Source organism: Anarhichas minor, unplaced genomic scaffold, assembly GCF_050575085.1.
Source record: "Anarhichas minor isolate MPS153535 unplaced genomic scaffold, ASM5057508v1 ptg000006l, whole genome shotgun sequence".
Taxonomy (NCBI): Eukaryota; Metazoa; Chordata; class Actinopteri; order Perciformes; family Anarhichadidae; genus Anarhichas; species Anarhichas minor.
Window position 1 is genome coordinate 813,776 of NW_027466452.1, and position 19,187 is coordinate 832,962.

A 19,187-nucleotide genomic window follows, 5' to 3' on the forward strand; every position below is an offset into this window, starting at 1 on the left:
TGTTTGCACCCTAAAGTTGGCTTTGCAATCTTCCAAAAAACGAATCAAAGAAGATGATGATAACAGTGGAAAGTGGAGAATTACATAATGTTCATGAATAAAATGACAAAGAATCGCAAGATTTGGAGAGATTTAAAGACTCTTTCAAAGTTCCCACTGACTGTGTAAAACCAGTCCTCCTGCATCCGTCTCAACCAGTCACTCCCAAACACTGGGTCAGGACCCACAGGTGGGTCAAAGGAGATTTTATTAGGGTCGCTAATAAGATTGCAGAATTTCTTCGATAGTCTTTTATATAACATGTATATCTGCAGTACACCGTTGCCACATGAGGGAGCCTGAACGTGTGTTCTTGTGTTGATCATTGTAACTTACGTATAATATTGAATCTAATCTGAAAGGCTAGTGTACATTCGGATTGATTTACTGATGAGAGGAAGTGAAAAAAATGACACAGCCCGTTTCCTCAGCCTAAATGTATAAAGTACTAAACATGTGACAAAGCGATTACGGCTCTTACGGTGTCACTGAAAGGTTATTAATGTTGGGAAATGACTTGATGTAATATATGAGGGTTATATTCGAGGTACCATAAGCCATCCCAGGCCGGTTAGGCCACCTCCCGTCTCTCTTGATGGTCCCCAGCCTGGATTCCCCTGATGGTGAACCTCCGGAACCCTACAAGCTCAATAGACCAATTGAGGAGCAACCGTGATGTTGTGTGAACCTGTGGGTTCTCGGCTACTTCTGCTTGGACCTGCTGCCTTTGCCTGTAAGCTTTTGCATCATCATTTCACCACTAACATCACTCAACTGTTCCTGTCTGCTTCTCTGCATGTGGGTCCATTTCCTTGCTGCCTTGTACACAACGTGAACAACCTGAGTGACTAAAAAAACGCCATACACAGAACACATGTAGAGATTTTGACCTTTTGACCACCATGTTGTAGGTGTTCCTGTTACATCGTTACTTGCCTTATGGACAGAGGTTGAGCAAATAACACTTTTTTGATTAAATGTAGTCGCATAGCACACCATCACAAATCATCAACAATGACAAGTCAACCATGTGTGATATGGCCTGAAAGAGCTTTTATTTACAATACAGTACAGACCACCACATGCACTCTGGCTCATCTCTCAGTTCAATCAGGAGAGACAAGTCAATGAATAGTGGTTAACATTTATTATGACAGATGATGCGTTAATGAGTTACACAGAATTTCTTTGGCGCTTGAACTCGACGAGGAGATTTGTGATCGAGTTGTGATTGCCCTGAGTGGCAACAATATAAACCCCCCCATGGAGTCCAGACACTGGTGGTGATGGAAGATGAGTTGATGAATCTGCAGAGAGTGGAGGAGATGGGGAGGTGGAGGGCTGCGTAACAGCGGCATGAACGTACTGAAGGTAGAGAGACAATCATATTTAAAGAGACAGCAGCAACATGATAGAATAACCATGTAATAGTGCCGCTGTGCTATTGGATAGAGAGACCAGCTGATCTAGACAGCTGATATGATTGACAGCCCTGAACCATAACAGCAAGGACATAATGTGTGTGCCTGCATGAGGAGTGATGGCAGATGTATGGTGAATAAGCTACGGGCTCAGGCATGAAGAGTATCGTCTTCCTGTCTGAACTTACGCTAGAGCTACATTTCTACCACTCTAAAAACTATTCTACAGAATAACAGTCTCCTGAAACAAAGCAAGTCATTGAAATCATTCGTTTTTACATCTTCAGCAAATGACAAACCTGTTCAACACGAGTTCACTACTGCAGCACCCAATCAAATGAGTATCATTGAGCAGCTCTTCCTTACACAATTACAATTAATGCAAAAAACAAAGTCATCCGTAAATGCTGTGAACATTTTCAAACCGATTACGATACAATACTCACATGTCAAGTTTAAACATGCACAATAAATAAATACATTTCATTTTACACACAATAAAAAATAAAAACCGTGCAGTGAACACAGGCCTGTGATTGGAGACCTGGAGCCTGTATCATGGAGTGAGATGAGTGGGTTAGTGAGCTATCTTTGGGCTCAACACAGGTTCTCTGGTACCACAGAGCTGCTTCAGGAGATGGCCACGGTAACCTTATGCTGCATGGCTAAACGCTCCAGTTAGGATTCAGTTCAGAGGATCAGATGAAAATGTGCCAACAGCCTGACTGGTCATATCGCTGTCCATGTCTACAGGATGCAGGAGTGCGAAGGCATGACCCACACTAACCCTAACCAATCTCACTCCTCGTGCCTAAACCTAACCAGAGACGGTTCAGAGGAGACGGCCCACTGGGAGTCAGCCTCCTGCCTCTGTGTCACATGGCTTTCTCCACCGCCCCGCCCCCTGCCTGATTCTATTAACTCCAATGGGAGAAGTGAACGTGAACACTTTGTTATAGAGCATCTTTGACCTAAACCACCCAGCCAACAAAAGCAACAAGTCAATCAGAGGTAGAGTAGGACGGTTCATGACTTCTCCACCCTAAGAAAAACAAATCATGACAAAAGTGCTGAGTTTACAATAAAGTGACGAGAAATAAAGAGCAACAGAGACATTTATAGGTCCAAGATAAAGGTATCAGAGACAGAGGGAATGCTTCTCTGGGTTTAAAACACCACTGAAGATCACAATTGTTGTTGGATACTGATTGTAAACTATTTCTTCTTTAGCTCCCAGTAAACTAAAAATGCAACATTGCTAAATTGATGTTGAATAATTTAGTAGAAACAAAGATTTTTCATATCTACCTTTAGCTGCTTATTTTAATCTTAACCGTTTCATCTTGTCCTATATACAATAATCTGCCCTTTTCTGTTGATGTTGAACTGACGTGATTGGTTTGCAGTTAAGAAAGCTGCCTCATTAATGTGAATGAGCTCAAAGCTGGAACAGGAAACTGGAGTTAACTGAGCCAGTTGACGACCAGATGGATTTATATTAAACATCTCAGCGAAAACCAAATGTGTACATGAAACTCATCAAAAGCACTCAGAGCTTCAGAGATCATTGGAAACAAGTTAACATTTACAGTTCCAGATCTTAAAGGAAACTGTTGCCATTTCAGTGTCTTGTCGCTCAATTGAAAGGTCAATGTCGGGAAACAGGAAGTGATTCATTATTTCTTGCGTGGCACCTTGTCACCGAGCGGTACTTCATCCATCAGTTTCTGCAAAAGGACACGAAGGGATGTCAGTGTCACTGTATCAAAACTAAATATCATAGATTGAACAGCATGTATCCACAAAAATGGTAGTTTCATCTGGTGAAAACAATATTATGACCATGTAGGAACAAGATATTACGAAAACAGGCGATCATCATGATCGAGTGCAGAAAATGCCTGAGAATATTCACATTTTGAAGTTTTTGTCAGTACCAAAGTAATCCAGTGATAGCTGTCTGCTCATGCATTGTTTTTGTACTCCAATTGGCAACTTGAAACGTGAGAATAGAGTTATAACCAGCCAGCATCTTCGGTTCTGCCGAGCGAAGCCGATGCAGAAGTGTCTCAAAACCTGTATTCTCTCTAGTGTCCACCAGGGGGCGACTCCTCTGGTTGTATAGAAGTCTATGAGAAAATGACTCTACTTCTCTCTTGATTTATTACCTCAGTAAACATTGTAAACATGAGTTTATGGTCTCAATCTCTAGTTTCAAGTCTTCTTCAATACAGCATGATGTTCATTTAGTACATTATGGTCCATTTAGAGTCAAACAGACCATAAAGCAGGGGATGCTTTAGGGCGGGGCTTACTGTGATTGACAGGTTGCTACCACTACCAGAGCTGTATACGGCGCCTGTAAGTCACTCCTCTGCATTCCAAATATGGTCACTTCCATTTACTGGTTGTGAAAAAAACAACATGACAACGGACGTCATTTTGGATGACAACGGCCAAATCGCAGAACTCGAAGCTCCATGAAGTCCACGAACCAATGGGTGACCTCACGATGGCTACGTCCACTTCTTATATACAGTCTCTGGATATGACTGGATTGTCTCACAAGTTGCCAGTTTACACTCAGTTAGCTGTTTATTTTGAAGCTGATAAAAAGCGAAATCGTCGTCAGACAATACCTGTCGGGTTCTGAGATTGCATTTCAGCTCTTTGCTCTCCTTTTGTTCACCTGCCTGCAACCAAAGCCCGCTCAAACCCGATAAGGCGATACTGTCCCGTTGCCGACAGATGCTGCGTTCATATCATGATCAGGGGATCACCAAAGTGATTACAATTTATTCCGAGAGTAACATGAATGTCTGACTAAATGCCATGACAACCCATCCAACAGTCATTGTCCAGACATTTGACTCAAAATATCAACCTCACCAAAAGTCAGGGGATCACCAGTTTTTAGGAATTATTCTCTGGGGATCTAGTTGTTAAGATATTTACGTCTGCACCAAAGTGGTGGACCAACTGACGCAAACATGTGTGCGCACACAGACACTCACCTGGAGCAGCCGACTGAAATAGGTGAAGCCGTCCTCTCCGTCCCTGCGGCTGTCGTCCACCTTGTACCTCCTGCAGGCCAGCAGCAGCTCGTTGGAGCTGTAGAGGGGGGCGGGGTCGATGGAGTGGCTGTTGATCAGGCTGACCAGGTACTCCCGGTAATGCTTCCTGGACACAAGTGCAACACCGTGTTATCACCAGGAAGCTGTGTGTGATGCTAACACTTAGTCAGCATGAGATTTAGTGATTCCTTGTATTCTTTTCACAACTATTTTTTGTAGTTTTGGCCATCCTTTGTTTGCTTACCTTACCAACATTATTTATTGAGAATTGGGAATTAGAGGTATATTGTGCTGTTTTGTGAATTGTCATTTTAAATATTGCCAGTTATCATTGTTATTACACTGAATTTTGATCAGGCGTCGAGAAAGATGTGTCAACCGTTAAATGCTTTGTGCTGAAACGCGGCAGAATACTGGTTGTAAAATAAATGAAACCAAAAGATATTAATTGTTTTGCTATTGAATCCCTTACTGATGATATTGCAAAATGACATAAAACATTGTAGTCCTATAAAAAGGTGCTGAAGAGACGCACATAGGTAATAATTAGTGCTGGGCAAGTTAGCGCGTTATTATCGCTAGTTTTTTTATATTTATTATTAAGCGGACATTTTTACCACAAGAACCGGGCAGCGAGCGGTGAACAGCTGTGTTTGTGCGCACGATCGTCTCGTTACAGGATCGAGACAATATCAAAATACATATTGTCGTGTTTTTAAATAAACATATAAGCACGTGAGAACAAACTGCTCTTAACTGCAACTCTGTATGAGCATAACTTCCTCATGCAGGTTTCTGCCATGGTACAGACTACAGGTTCCATGCTTCACCTACATTCCCCTGGGTCCTAAGTCCCTCCATGTACAGCTTCTTATCACCCTCTATGTACCAACGCACATAACAAATACCACACATATTACGGTAACCAGCGTTGCTTATGTGTCTGACCAAAATACCAAAAAAGCAAAAAATAAATGATTCATCTAAATTATTGTTTTAGAGTTTTAAAGTGTTTTGTTTGTAATATGTATAATAACCATCATTTAGTTATCACTACTGACAATTTAACAAACATAACAACATGACATAGATAGGTTTGCAGTTTTCAAGAAGTACATTTAAATATCATCTATTACACATGAAGATAAAGTTGTGAACACCGGCTGAATATCTATGATCAGAATCATTATAACTGTGTTATAACTGCTGCTGTGTAAAGGGAATACTGCTGTTAACAAGAACCTGATGTGTTTAAAGTGTTTAAACCAAATGTTATTGACCTGTTGTTCATATAGCAGCACTTTAAAATAAAAGTGCACAATACACAACTTTTGAATTCATTATTGAATTTTTGCGCATAACAATGCGATTAATCGCAATTAAAAATTGTAACCGTTGCCCAGCACTAGTAATAATAGACCAAGAGTTACTTTAGCTAAACTGCAGGTTGCTGAACACAGAGCAGAGAGGAGAGTACAGGAGAGGCTGTATGTACGTAGAGGTTGTAAAAATGGAAATATTTCAATGTAAATCGCATGTGGAGCCTCCATGTTTTTTCCATCATTGGTAACACTTTTGGAAGTATAATAGATTTCATCGTTTTCCAATTTTGCTCAAATGTATTATCAAATAAATTCAACTTGTTCGTTTCTTTTTAAAATTATTCATGGCATGGTAAATGTGTTATACTGCACTAAAGATATTTTTGAGTTCTCTCTTCTTCTAGCCATGATTGTTCTGTTTCCATAGAGGTGAAGAACTTATATATTGCAGTGAAAATCAAGGTGAGAGAGTAAAATGTGACAGGAGCAAAACAACTGCTTGGCAATTTTACACAAAGTGGCTGAAACGGGCCCATTCAATTGTACGGATGGAAACCATTTATTTTCCATGTACAGTCTCGCCACCGCTGACTGTCACGTTTACATTTCGTTTGCCTTCCCAAAGCCCTGATGACTGAGGGTTGATAGATGGTCGTGGGAGGAGGTTCGGTCCGGCTGCTCTTTGTGGACGGGTTTACTGGCAGATTTTCCTATTCTGTTGGATGTTGGGTTTTTATGAAAGGAGCAGGAGATTTGCGGTGTTTCCATCTTTACTTACTTGTTAATGGCACAGCTTACAAATCACTTCTTCACATTCTTTCGCTCTCTTTTGTCATTTTGTTTAGAACTAAAGAAGCGGCAAATGGTCGCATTAGCTTTCTTGTATAACGAGAGCTAACGAGAGCGGACATCTTTCCGGCTGGAGTCAGGGCTTCTGTACATGGTAATAAGGTACCGCGCCGGACGTATGCTAGCATGCTCTTACTGTTACAACAGTGAGGCGATGCATAGAGAAAGCAAGAGAAGAAACGAAAGAGAGGCCAACCAACATCATGTTGAACAATATATGAATCATTTCTGTAATATGCATTGGATGTGTTGTAACTGTTATGCTGTTCATTCTGTACACATGACATCTATCACACTTCTGTCCATCCTGATAGAGGATCCTCCTCTGTTGCTCTCCCTGAGGTCTCTCCCCTTTGTTCTCCCTGTTGAAGGGTTTTTGGGGGAGTCTTTTTTCTGTAGCGGGACAGAGTGTTGGGCCTTTGCCATGTGGCTGGAACAAAGAGACTTCGGCCTTCTTATTTTGCAGAGCAGTCAGCAGCCTGATTGCAGTTAAGATAACAGCCTCCCCCGGTAAACGAAAAACCACACTTAGATCTGAATAGCAATGAAACACCAGGGCTGCGATCTCATTGGACGAGAGCGACAGACACCACATGACTTCCTGTGCTCCAGCTCTGCCTGTCCCTGAAACCATACAACTCTGATTCACCCCCAACTCTTGGCCATAGACTCTGTTTTTGGATCCTGTGTGTGAATGAGTTAGTCTGATAGGCAGGTGGCCCCTGCCATCAGTATGTGAATGGGTGAATGATGACAAGTAGTGTGTGAAAGCGCTTTGAGTGGAAAGACTAGAAAAGCGCTGTACAAGTAGTCCATTTACCACACACACACACACACTCTCTCTGACCACATATTGTTTGTTGATTTTAGATAGCGTGCTCATAAATATATAGTAGTTGTTAGTTTTAAATACTATTTGATTTTGATCAATGTTATTAGAACGTAATAAACTCTGTTATATTTTAAAGAGCAGCTGTCTGTGATTACCTTGTGCATGTATTGTGATAATATCTGTATATGTGGTCTGTGCTCGAACTTAAACCTTCACTTTCACTCTGAATGTGTCATAGTACTCAGACTATTGACATTGTGAGTGAACACTAATTATGAGACTTAGTTTATCGTTTGGTTATTGGTCCCTGTTCTCAGGGTGGAGCCCCGTTATTATTAATAATTGCTAATAATCTTACTGACATTAATAATTCTATTGATGTCAATAATTTAGTTTTTCATGTTTGCTGAGAACTCAAACACGCTCCTCTTTGTTTACCAACAAGAGGATGTTGAATGTGTACAGATTGTAAAGCCCTCTGAGGCACATTTGTGATTTTGGGCTATTCAACAATAATCTCATCATATCGCCCAAGTCCAGTCAGGCATACTCAATCTTACCAATTCTTCTTCTTCATTCTAAACGGCTGAGATATTAGCAAGTTAGCGCTCATTTAGCTACTCAACAGTTACACCTGGGTGTAAATATTTAGGAACAACTCATCTCTGTGTGAGAACTAATGTACGTGCTGCAACTCTTTGAGTTAGCAATGTGTTAATCATGTAAAGAGATCGGCTTTGTTGAACTGAGGAACAGCTGGTACAAACAGTAATCAGCTGCAACGCTGACAGAGCAGACCTGCTGTATGTAATATTTACTACAAAAACAAGTCTGTGCCAAATCACACAAGTAAGTAAGTGGAGCACATTATAAAAGTTCACAGAGAGACCAAAGGCGGCAACTCAGGGCCCTAAAATACATACTGTACTGTAGCACATATAACATGCCTTGTTTGGAGATAATACTGTATAAAGTAATCTTACTCGCAGAGACCAGCATGTCCAGGTTGGGTCTGAGCTCCGCAAGCTGAATCTGGCTGCTGGCCTCCCTCATCCTTCTGCTCTACCACTCCACACAGACCTGAAGAAAGAGAGGCATGAAGAAAAACAAATAGAGAGACAAAGACCAGAGGAGTAAATGGAAACAGGAAGAACAAAAGAAGGACTTACACAGAGCAAATGCCCTGGAAAGGATATTATGTTTCTCATCATTATTAAAAGAGACATGTATTTATGGCCTAGGTTAAGATTAATTATCCATTTACACTTAATTAAGAATGAAGATGAATGGGAATGGGTGAGATGTTTAGCATGTTAGAATGCTAACAAAGTACAGCTGAGGCTGATGGGGATGTCCCTCTCAGGTATTTGGTCATAAACGGTATTTTAAGTATTATGCTGCGTTCACACCAAACACGGCGTGAATTATTCGCACGAGTAGATTACATACAAAGTCTATGCACAGACGCGATGAGACTGGCGCGGCGCGAATTTGCGATGGCGCGAATTTGCGTCAATCGCGCTGCAAATTCGCCAAATCGCCCCAAACGCGCAAGTTGAAATTTTTCAACTTCTGCGAGATATTCGCATTACGCCCTGGCGCGATAGCCTATCAGCGTTGAGTTGCTCCCCCTGTCATCAGTGACGTCCGGCCGTTGTTGAATCAGGAAATAAATACTGTAGCCGTCTGTGTTCACCCAGAGCTCTACGATACCTCATATCAATAGAGACCGGACCAAACTATGTGTATAAATGTGTGTGTGTAAACCATATGGTACAAACAATGAATAGACGCTGCCGTATTTACGTCTACATGACGTTATTCTGACTGTTGGTGGAGCTGCTACAATGTTAGCATAGCCTAGCACCGATCCGTCCGCTCCATTGAGAAGACAAGTAGCCTACAAATCGGCATCATTACGTAGTTATTTTAGAGTCCCTTTTTGTCGGTTTATTGCCATAAAATCACAGCCAAATCAGTTTATTTTGTGTACATGCAGCTGTAGTAAACAGCGACCTGTGGCTTGCTAGACACAGTGAATACAGCTCGATAAAATCCATGGACCTCCTCTGGACAATGTTATGAACCAGACATGACGGCGTTTAGTTTCCCGGGATATCTGTGACTTCCACAACACGTACTAAGCAGAAATAGGTTATTTTTTTCATGGTTAATGGCGGACGGTTGAACGGCTTTCAGGGCAATAAGCCACGCCCCCTCTCCGGCGCGTCCAGTGCGATCCGCGCAAATGTACACAAATGGTCCCCGGCGTTTTGACCGGCGACGCGAATACGCATTTGGTGTGAACGCAGCATTAGACTTAAAATGTTGACCTGATGATAACGCTAGTTAAAATGAATCCTGAGTGGGGACATGGATCGGACATGGATCAGGCTGCACCTGATATAGAAAGAGTGGCTATCATGGCTGCCATCACTTTATGTCAGCACAGATAAACTACAGATAGATATTTACATCTATGGTCTGCCCCCAAGCTGTGATTGTTGACAGTTTTTTTCATTTTGATGATGACAAAGTAAATGCATGCATAAAAGGAAATACATATTACAACATGTATTGCATTTCACTTTATTTAATTCTTTATTTGGGCATTTTAAATATGTTAATGTCTATGAATGAATGAATGTCTGTTCCAAATGTGTACCAATCCATCTAACTCTAAAGCAAGGAATGTATGCGTGTCCTTCTCATGTCTCGAGAAGCGCTCATGGGATCTACTTCACACTTGGCGGGTGTACTGCTGGGGACCCGAAGATGTGCAGTGTCGAAGTTGGTGCAATTTGGATGTTCAATATAAATATACTTTGCTTGTACATGATTAGATATATGAGCCTTTTATGAAAACAGCCTGGTTAACTGAGGAAGTTCATAACCACCTTTGTGGCTTTTAGGTGTCAAGCCAGCTAACGCAAAGAAGGCCTGGCTATGTCGTAGTACAACCCTCTGGCCTACCTGTCTGTGTTCCAGGTGGGGCTTCAGTGTTGAAGGCCACTCCGTTATTCTGTGAGTCATAGAGAAGGAGAGCAGAGGTTACTCACATTAATCTGTTCTACACAGTTCACTACGGTGAGCCCTGAGGTGCAAACACAAGAACATTGGACAAAAACAATCACAACATCAAAAACACAACATTTCACAAAACAGCAACATATAAAGCAAAATAACATTTTACAAAGACATTCAAACCAAAAACAACCACATTTTGGAAAATATGACAACAAAACAGAAAACACAGTGACCTTTCCAATAACCACAATAAAACAAAACAGACAACACTACAGAAAAGAAATGGAACTTGAAATATTGTTTTCTGTTTTGTTGTGTTTTGTCAAATATTGTTTTTCATGTTTTTTGTTCTTTTCTAATTCGTCAATGCATTTTCTAAATGTCGTGTTTTGCACCTTTAAAAGGTTTTCTGAAGCAACAATGGCTGAATTGTGTAACACTGTAAAGTTTTTTTTTTAAATACTGGGGTGAAGGCAGAAATGATGTTTTAATGTTTTTCTAGGACGCACTGTTTCTATTCATTCCTGTAGCTCACTTTTAAAGCCGGCAATGGACGAGGAACAGCTGACGGGAAGATGGAAAGAGGAGGTCTCTATCCGATAACTTCTCATATCAATACGAACCCCTAAATAAGGTGGCAGCTGGCTGGAGGGAGATCACCTGAAAGTTTCCTACTTGCTGGTGGCAATATTGTACGTCATTTTTAGTAAACAATACAAATCATGTGTTTTGCTGTTTAAAAAAGTACAAAAATCAGAAGATAACAAGCACAAGTCAGTCTTCTCTTAAACGGTTACATCACTAGGCTGATGTGGAGCTCACAGCTGACGTGGTTTGTTTACATCAAGTAAAGTAACATTTGCTATTAGGACACTTGTCACTCTCCCTGCAGCGGAGTTCTCTGCCATCAATTCGGTTGTTGTTGTGTGTGTGTGTGTGTGTGTGTGTACCTGCAGTAAAGCCTGCAGTCTGGAAGGTTCCCAGTCTCTCAGATAGAAGAGGCAGTCTCTGGGATGATGGGCATGTAATCCAGATACACTGCACTCGTCCACTGCGCACGTCTGACAGGACAACAGGAGAGGGAGGAGGAGACACCTGTCACTTGTTCAGGGAAGTCAGATCAATCATCTCTATGGTAACCTCAAGTTGCATTTACAACAAATGTGTTTGAAGCATTTAAACCAACTGTGAAAAGTTCACTTCTTTTAATAACAATATATTTTTCAAGCGCCTTTCCAGACCCAATACACCAACGTTCTTTTAGACCTTTAAGTAGGTTACACTGTCATTCATGGCAGCACAACGTAATGATTAGACAAATGTTAAATGTATTTAAATTAAGGACTAATGTTTAGAGACTCCGACAACATAGCCAAAAGAAAAAATCTGAATAAACCTAATCATTTGTACCAGCTTGCAGTTTGTAGCCTGAACATGTGACTTCCCTCTGAGTCTTGAACTTTTAAGAACTTAATAACGTTGTGTCTATATCTCATTACACATGTTTATTAGGGCCCGAGCGTAGGACCTATAGTTATTCTAATGTTTATTATTATTATTATTATTATTATTATTCTGCGTCTTTCAAGGGGAAAAAGAGGTGCTTGGTCTACACGTCTATTCTTCAAAATTTAGGATCGGTGAAAATAACAAGGAAATTGGGCCGTTGGGTTAAGGTCGGACAAAATTACTCGATAGCGCCACCTAGAGCGTAGCCCCAACTTTCGGTTCCACCTAGCTGTATAAAATTTGGTTGGTATATGTAACTTGATGGGACGTACAAAAAAGTATGCCCTAAACCCAACAGGCCATTTTGAATTTTATGACGTTTTGTGACCGTTTCAAGGCGTCATACTTTAACAAACTCCTCCCAGAGATTTGACCCGATCGACTTCAGATTTGGTCAGTATGCTCTTGAGACCTTGGCAGTGAAAAGTTACTCAAAGATCAAAAAGTTATCCAACTATGTGTCCGTGGCGTGGCGTCAAAAAAACACCATTCGCCATGAAACAGGAAGTTGTTGTAACTCGGCCGTACATTGTCTAATCTGCTCCAAATCTCTCATATGTCATAACATCCTGACCCGGAACACATCTGGCGACAGGAAGTTGTAAGTTTTGTACTTTGACATCCTGCTCCTCACAGATTAATCAGATCCCCCTAAAGTTTTGTCAGAAAAGCCTTAAGACCTTGATAATGCTTCATTGTGAAGATTGTAAGAAGTTGTCGAAGGGTGGCGACGTGGCGGCTCGGCGAATTTCGATCCTTCGCCATGACGAAATAAACTGATGTAACTCGACTCCACATCATCAGATCTTTACCAGATTTCACATGTTTGATTAGACTCCAGGCCTGAAGACATCTGCAGGCCAATTTTGAATCATAGTCATAGCGCCACCTACTGGTAACAGGAAGTTAAAGTCTTTATACTTTGGCTTGTTTCTCTTAGTAGGTAAATCAGACCAACATCAAATTAGTTCCACACAAATATAAGAAGTTCATAATGCCAGTTCATGAAGCTTTTGATGTTTCGTGGAATGCCGCTGCCATGGCGATGCAGTCTTCGCCGTGAAAAGCGAAGGTCATTTTGAGAGGCTAGAAATGCTCGAAACATAAGCAAACTTGGCGAACAGATTTAAAGGCCAAAATGTAGTTATATAATATGATTTTATTGGTTCAGAGTGGCAAATCGGCTCAATAGCGCCCACTACAAAATTTAGACGAAGCAGCCCTCGCAGTACGTTCACCCAGAGTCCTGCCAGTACCCTCGACGTGCGTGAAGTTGCGAGGGCCCGATCAATGCTGCTTGCAGCTTTAATTTATTCTTATACTTTTAAGTAAAAAATACAAAGATATTTGCTAATTTATTACACAATCAGAAAAATAAAAATGATGGTTATTGAAATACTTATATATTTAATTGTTAACAAGTGTACCCCATGTCATCTTTCATAAACATCTTTTGCCTCAAATTAAATGTGCAAAAATTAGAGAAACTAATTTCATGTTGGGCTAAATTACTGGTGGGTAAAAATATTTGTGCAGGTCTAAAGATTTGGTACAACAACTCTGGTAATGTCGGCTGGTGCACCCCTTTGGTCCAGACTGAAATATCTTAAAAACGTTTGGAGGGGGTGCCATGTCATTTTGTACAGACAGTTGTATCCCATGGACGATGAATTCTACAGACTCTTCATCTCGTGCCACCACATTGACATTTGTGTTTTTTGGGTAAAATGTCTTCTTTGGATGGACTGCAAAGAGAATGTGGAGAGACCCTCTGACTTATGATGATTAATATGTAATGTTACATAACTTGCCAACACAGTTTTTATTTCAACTGTTTTCACAGATGAACAAAAAAAGGCAGCTTTGGAAAAAAAAATAAAATTAAATCTGCAAGCAGCGATGAGCGGCCCTCGCAACTTCCCGCGTCTCGGGGGAACTGGCGGGACGCTGGCAGACGCGGGCGCGAATGTCTTCGACCATCAGACAACGCGTCCCAGAGTTCAACATATTTGTCCTGCGTGGACTGTGTGACACTGGAAATGATGTAGTGCAAATATTCGACTAGTTCCTGTATCCACTATGTGGTGCTAGAGAACACACACAAACGAAAGTTACGAATGTAACTACGGTTCTATGAATCCTGGATGATCGCCAGAGGCAGTGCTTAACACTGGATATCTTCTGTCTCGCGCATGCGCAGGTCGAATATTTATATCAACAAAGTCACCTGTGACCTCGGATGACCCCCGTCGTCTATAAGTTCCGGTGTCATCCTGAGTTCAGTCCTATGGAATCTTCTCGCGAGTTCACGGGATTCCGAGTGACCAAGAACTCTGGCGGTCATCCAGGATTCATAGAACCGTAGTTACATTAGTAACTTTCGTTCTATTTCATCCTTACTGACCGCCAGAGGCAGTGCTTAACACTGGATGACTTATAGCAACAGAGTCACGAGGAAGCACAGTAACTACCTCGTACACCTCGTACCCCGACAGGGCATGCAGCTCGCCCCCACGTTGAGCTGAATTGACGGCAAGGAGAAAAATGTTTTGGCCGATAGCCATCTCGGCTCCGCCTGTGCCAGGGGTTCAAAAGGAGACAAGCATAAGGTGTCCAGTACCAAGGGTAGGTCCCATGCAGGGGCCTTCGGGGCACTCGGGGGACGCAACCGCAGAGCCCCTTTTTTAGGAAGAGGGACACCAGTCTGTGGCTCTCTCCTGTGTCATTGTCGACTTAGTATGCTGCCCCGAAATAGCGGCCACGTACACTCCAAGGGTAGAGGGAGACCGGCCCTTATCTAGGAGGGACTGTAGAAACTCAGTACAGCAGGCACGGGGCACTGTACTGGGACCTTGTTCTGAGCCGCACACCAGTCCGAGAACAGCTTCCACCTGTTTTTGTACTGCAGGCAGGTAGATTGCGCGCTGGCATTCAGAATAGTCAGTCTGACTGGTTCTATGCAGCCACTCATCATCCGGTCGGGCCCTCCCGTGGCCAGACCCATAGTTGAAGGCAGCAGGGATTGGGATACCAAATCTGACCTTCTAGTTGCGACAGGAGATCCCTCCTGTTGGTGAAGAACTCTGACAAGCGTTAGCAAGATCAGAGGGAATGGTGGAAAGGCATAAAGAAGATCCTCTGGCCACGTGTGAGCCAGGGCATCTTGACCCAGAGGACCGGTCCTCTCCGTCAGGGAGACCCAGTGGGGGCAGTGGATCAACAACACGTCTGGATGCAGCCGCCACTCTCCCGGTGGAGGCTTGTGACGAAACAGGAAAACCACAACCTGGTTCCGTTCTCCTGGTGGGTACGTTGCCCGCAGGCTGTCAGGCGAGGGGCCGCCCAAGTCAGAAGGGCACGGTGATCCCCGTAGTAACTTCTGCAGATCTGGTGCCCCATTGATGGTTTATGTGAAAACACAGCAGACAACTGTCCCCAAGCAGCCCTGTTCTGTCACACTGCACCCCGCCTTGAGAGGCAGGTATCTGTTGTGACAATCTCCCGGCGGAATGGAACCGAACCCATGGGGACACTGTTTGCCAGATATGCACTCTCCCTCCATGGGGATAGAGTGAGTAGGCACTGTTTTGATACTATTATTGCCCTGTATCTGTGCCACTTGGCATCCAAGTGAAGGCTGTTCAGCCATCTGCAAACCCAAGGGAACGACAGTTGAGGCAGCTGTCAGTTTAGCCAATAGTCGGAGAAAAGGATGTAGGGCAACCGTCTGCCCCCTCGGAAGGGGGAGAGGTTGTGGGGGTTGTTGTCCACATGCTGGGGCGACACTAATGAAGGTTATGCTCTGAGAAGGGCTCAGGTAGCTCCTCTCCATGTTCACCTTGAGGCCCCACCGGGCCACGTGAGAGAAGGCAAGCAGTGTCCTGTGGCGCCTGAAGCCGGGATGGCGCCCAGGTCAGCCAGTCGTCTAAGTACGGCAGTATGTTCACGCCCTGTGATTGCAGGGGGAAAGGACAGCAGTAACACACCTTGTGAACACCCATGGGGAGATGGGAGAGTCCGAATCGAAGCACCCTGGACTGAAAGTGGCGGCCTTAAAAGGCGAAATGAAGAAACTGCCTGTGGTGATGCACCATGGGAACATGGGAATAGGCGTCGTTAGACGTGAACCACTCTCCCTTGGAAATCTGCTGCTGGGAGAAAAAAACGAAATCCGGCCTGGAGAAATCTCCTGGCCCCCCTGCCTTGGAGGCTTTGGGGGGGGGGGGGGGGCGGGGGGCGACTGTTAGTCCCCAAGTTCGGAGGTTGTCTGGGGGGGACGTAGGTAGGGTTGTATGGGTAGCGGTCCGGCGAGGCCTGTGGCGGCTACTAGGGTAAGCTGGAGGCTGAAAAAACGGCCTTGGGGGGCCAAAGTGGGACCCCTAGGTCTGCGGGGTGTAGGCATGTCCCTGCAAAGACCAGAAAACTGCTGCCTGGTCTGGCTAGCTTCAACAGTTCGCTGAAGCTCCTGTATAGCAGCTGACTCGAACAGCTCACCAGGTTCCACTGGGACAGTACGGAGGGTCCTCCTACATGTCTCAGACAGGGGTGACTGCGCCAGCCAAACCTGGCGGCGAGTCTGGACCAGGGTGGACATCATACATCCAAGTTCCCTCGACATGAGCGCAAACGCCTGCAATGAAGCATCACTGAGGCTGGAGGCGGAAGCGTCGAAAGTAGCCTGCTGCAGAGAAGCTGCGAGGGCAAGCATGAGGTGGGAGAGGGAGTTGTCGATACGGTCCACAGCGCTGCTGTGTCATAAGCCCTGGATAGCAGTTCATCTTTGACCCGACGTTGGGGTCGAGGGCACCTGGCATCGGGCCTCAGAGTCTCCTCAGGGCCTCTGGCGGTCAGTAAGGATGAAATAGAACATGCATTATGTTGCTCCACATCAAGTGCTCTAATAGGGTCTATATCAACTGGAGACAACATCATGTGAATGTCATGTAAATCGGATATTGTTTGTCAAATAATGCTGATATCCTTTTGCCAGTAGGTGGCTTTTTGACTTAGAGTGAAAATTGGCTTGTAGACATCATCAAGCCATGACTTTTATCAAGCATGGCAGGTTTGTGAATGAGATTTTCAACTAAAGTATCAAAACATGTTTTTGAAGAAGATTCACAACCCTGCCTTTAAGTCATGAACAGCGCAGAGGTCAGACTGAGGAAATCTTATTTCTGATTTCCTCACTTGCCTCTCTGGGTTTCCGTAGATATCTGTTTTGGAATTGACTATTATTTGAGACTTAATTCATTCATGAATTATTTTTGATATTTTATGATAATCCCTGCAGGCAGAAATGTGTTAGTCACACTAATTGGGATAACGGCCTCTGTATGGGGTGATTTAGGCATTTGCTTATTCTGATGATTAATTGACTGAAACACACAATTTAAGCGTTAATAATACGTACTGGGTAGTAATAAACAGTGCTATGTGAACCACCATTACATCTAATAAATCACAATTCTTTCTCCATCACTATGTTGATAATTACAGTACGAAAACGTGAAACAGGACTGCAGTATGAGTCCGACTTACAGTGTGGAACGGGTTGTTGCAGCCACTGCAGAACTGGTAACGACACTGTGAGCAGCAGAAATGCATGCAGCCTCCTTTGGACAGCGCGTACTGAAAGCGACAGTTAGGACAGGCTGAAGGGAGGAGTGGAGGAGCGACAGCCAGGATGTGAATGGTGAGAAAGAGGAAGAGGGAAAACAGAGAGAGGAGGGAGGCAGTGTCAGCACATCGAGGAAAACTAGTGTACAATAAGCAGATTATTTATTCACCGAATGAATATTTAAACTACGGAAGCCCATGTCCGCTAGTAAAACAAAATAAGAGGAAAACCTAGCCTTGGTAATAAAAATATCCCCATGCATGGTAAATCATAATTATGAGATAAAAAGTCACAATTATGAGATAAAAAGTCATATTATGAGATGAAAAGATCTAACTTATAAAATAAAAAGTAATGATTATGGGATGAAAAGTTGAAGTTCTTTCTTTTACTGACTAAACTGGGCTGTGATATGAACCACTGTGACTCCTGTGTGAAGGTGAAATTGAGGGCCAGCTGCCTCACTACCAAAACTGAGCCAGGCATTGATCAAAGGGAGGAGTTACCAGTACATGTCACCTGACCGCCATCTGTTTAGCCTCACCTGACCCGCCCTCTATGAAGCAAACGCTTACAAACTGTATTCAGGGTTCGCACGGCTTTTCAAGAGTCAAAGTCGAGCACTTTCAAGTCACCTAAACCAAACATTCTCAAAACCTTTATCATCACATCTTAAGTGTTACTATGAATGCAATTGCGAAAAATAAAGAATACATTTATACTCACAGCAATCGATGTACATTGACAATTTGACGGGATGCTTTGAACATTTCTATTGAAAAGGTACAGTGTGTAACATTTAGGGGGATCTGTTGGCATGAATGGAATATGATATTAATAAGTATGTTAGTATGTTGTTTAGTGTATAATTACCTAAAAATAAGAATCGTAGAAAGAGCCGTTTATATCTACAGAGTGGGTCCTCTTCATTGGGCCGGCCGCCATGTTTCTACAGTAGCCCAGAATGGACAAACTAAACACTCGCTCTAGGCTCTCCTCCTACACACTTGGCAAATGGTAGAAGTTTCAGTTGGTTGCAATCTGCCACCTGACCGCTAGATAATAATAATAATACCTTTTATTTATTGAGCGCTTTTAAAAATCCTCAAAGACACTTTACAAACATTAAAATCATCATAAAAAGCTAAACACTAAAAACATAAAACACATAATATCGGTCACACATTAAAAGCAGTTCTGATTAGGTGGGTTTTGATTTGTGATTTGAACATGGAGAGGTCAGTGCAGTCTCGAGTGTGTTTGGGGAGGGAGTTCCAGAGGGAGGGGGCAGCTATGGAGAAGGCTCTGTCCATGTCCGGTACTTGGTCCTGAGTGGAAGGGACAGGAGGCATCAGAGGAGCGGAGCCGAAGGGATGGAGTGTGGTGGTGGAGCAGGTCGGTGAGGTAGGAGGGGGCCTGATGATGGAGGGCTTCATGAGTGAGGAGAAGGACTTTGTATTGGATTCGTTGTTGGATGGGGAGCCAGTGGAGATT

The 19,187-nt window shown here is 43.2% G+C and overlaps 1 protein-coding gene across 1 annotated transcript in view; it reads right to left on the minus strand.

Moving 5' to 3' along the window:
• Positions 1 to 1,075: 1,075 nt before the first annotated feature.
• rnf31 (ring finger protein 31) overlaps positions 1,076 to 19,187 on the minus strand; it is a 58,970-nt gene continuing 40,858 nt past the window's right edge. Inside the window, exons 19-24 of the mRNA XM_076078899.1 lie at positions 17,615 to 17,727; positions 11,515 to 11,625; positions 10,511 to 10,559; positions 8,521 to 8,617; positions 4,475 to 4,640; positions 1,076 to 3,187 (exon numbers count right to left, since the gene is read on the minus strand). Coding sequence (XP_075935014.1) covers positions 3,137 to 3,187; positions 4,475 to 4,640; positions 8,521 to 8,617; positions 10,511 to 10,559; positions 11,515 to 11,625; positions 17,615 to 17,727 — 587 coding nt within the window. The 3' untranslated portion in view covers positions 1,076 to 3,136. The remainder of the gene's footprint in view (positions 3,188 to 4,474; positions 4,641 to 8,520; positions 8,618 to 10,510; positions 10,560 to 11,514; positions 11,626 to 17,614; positions 17,728 to 19,187) is intronic.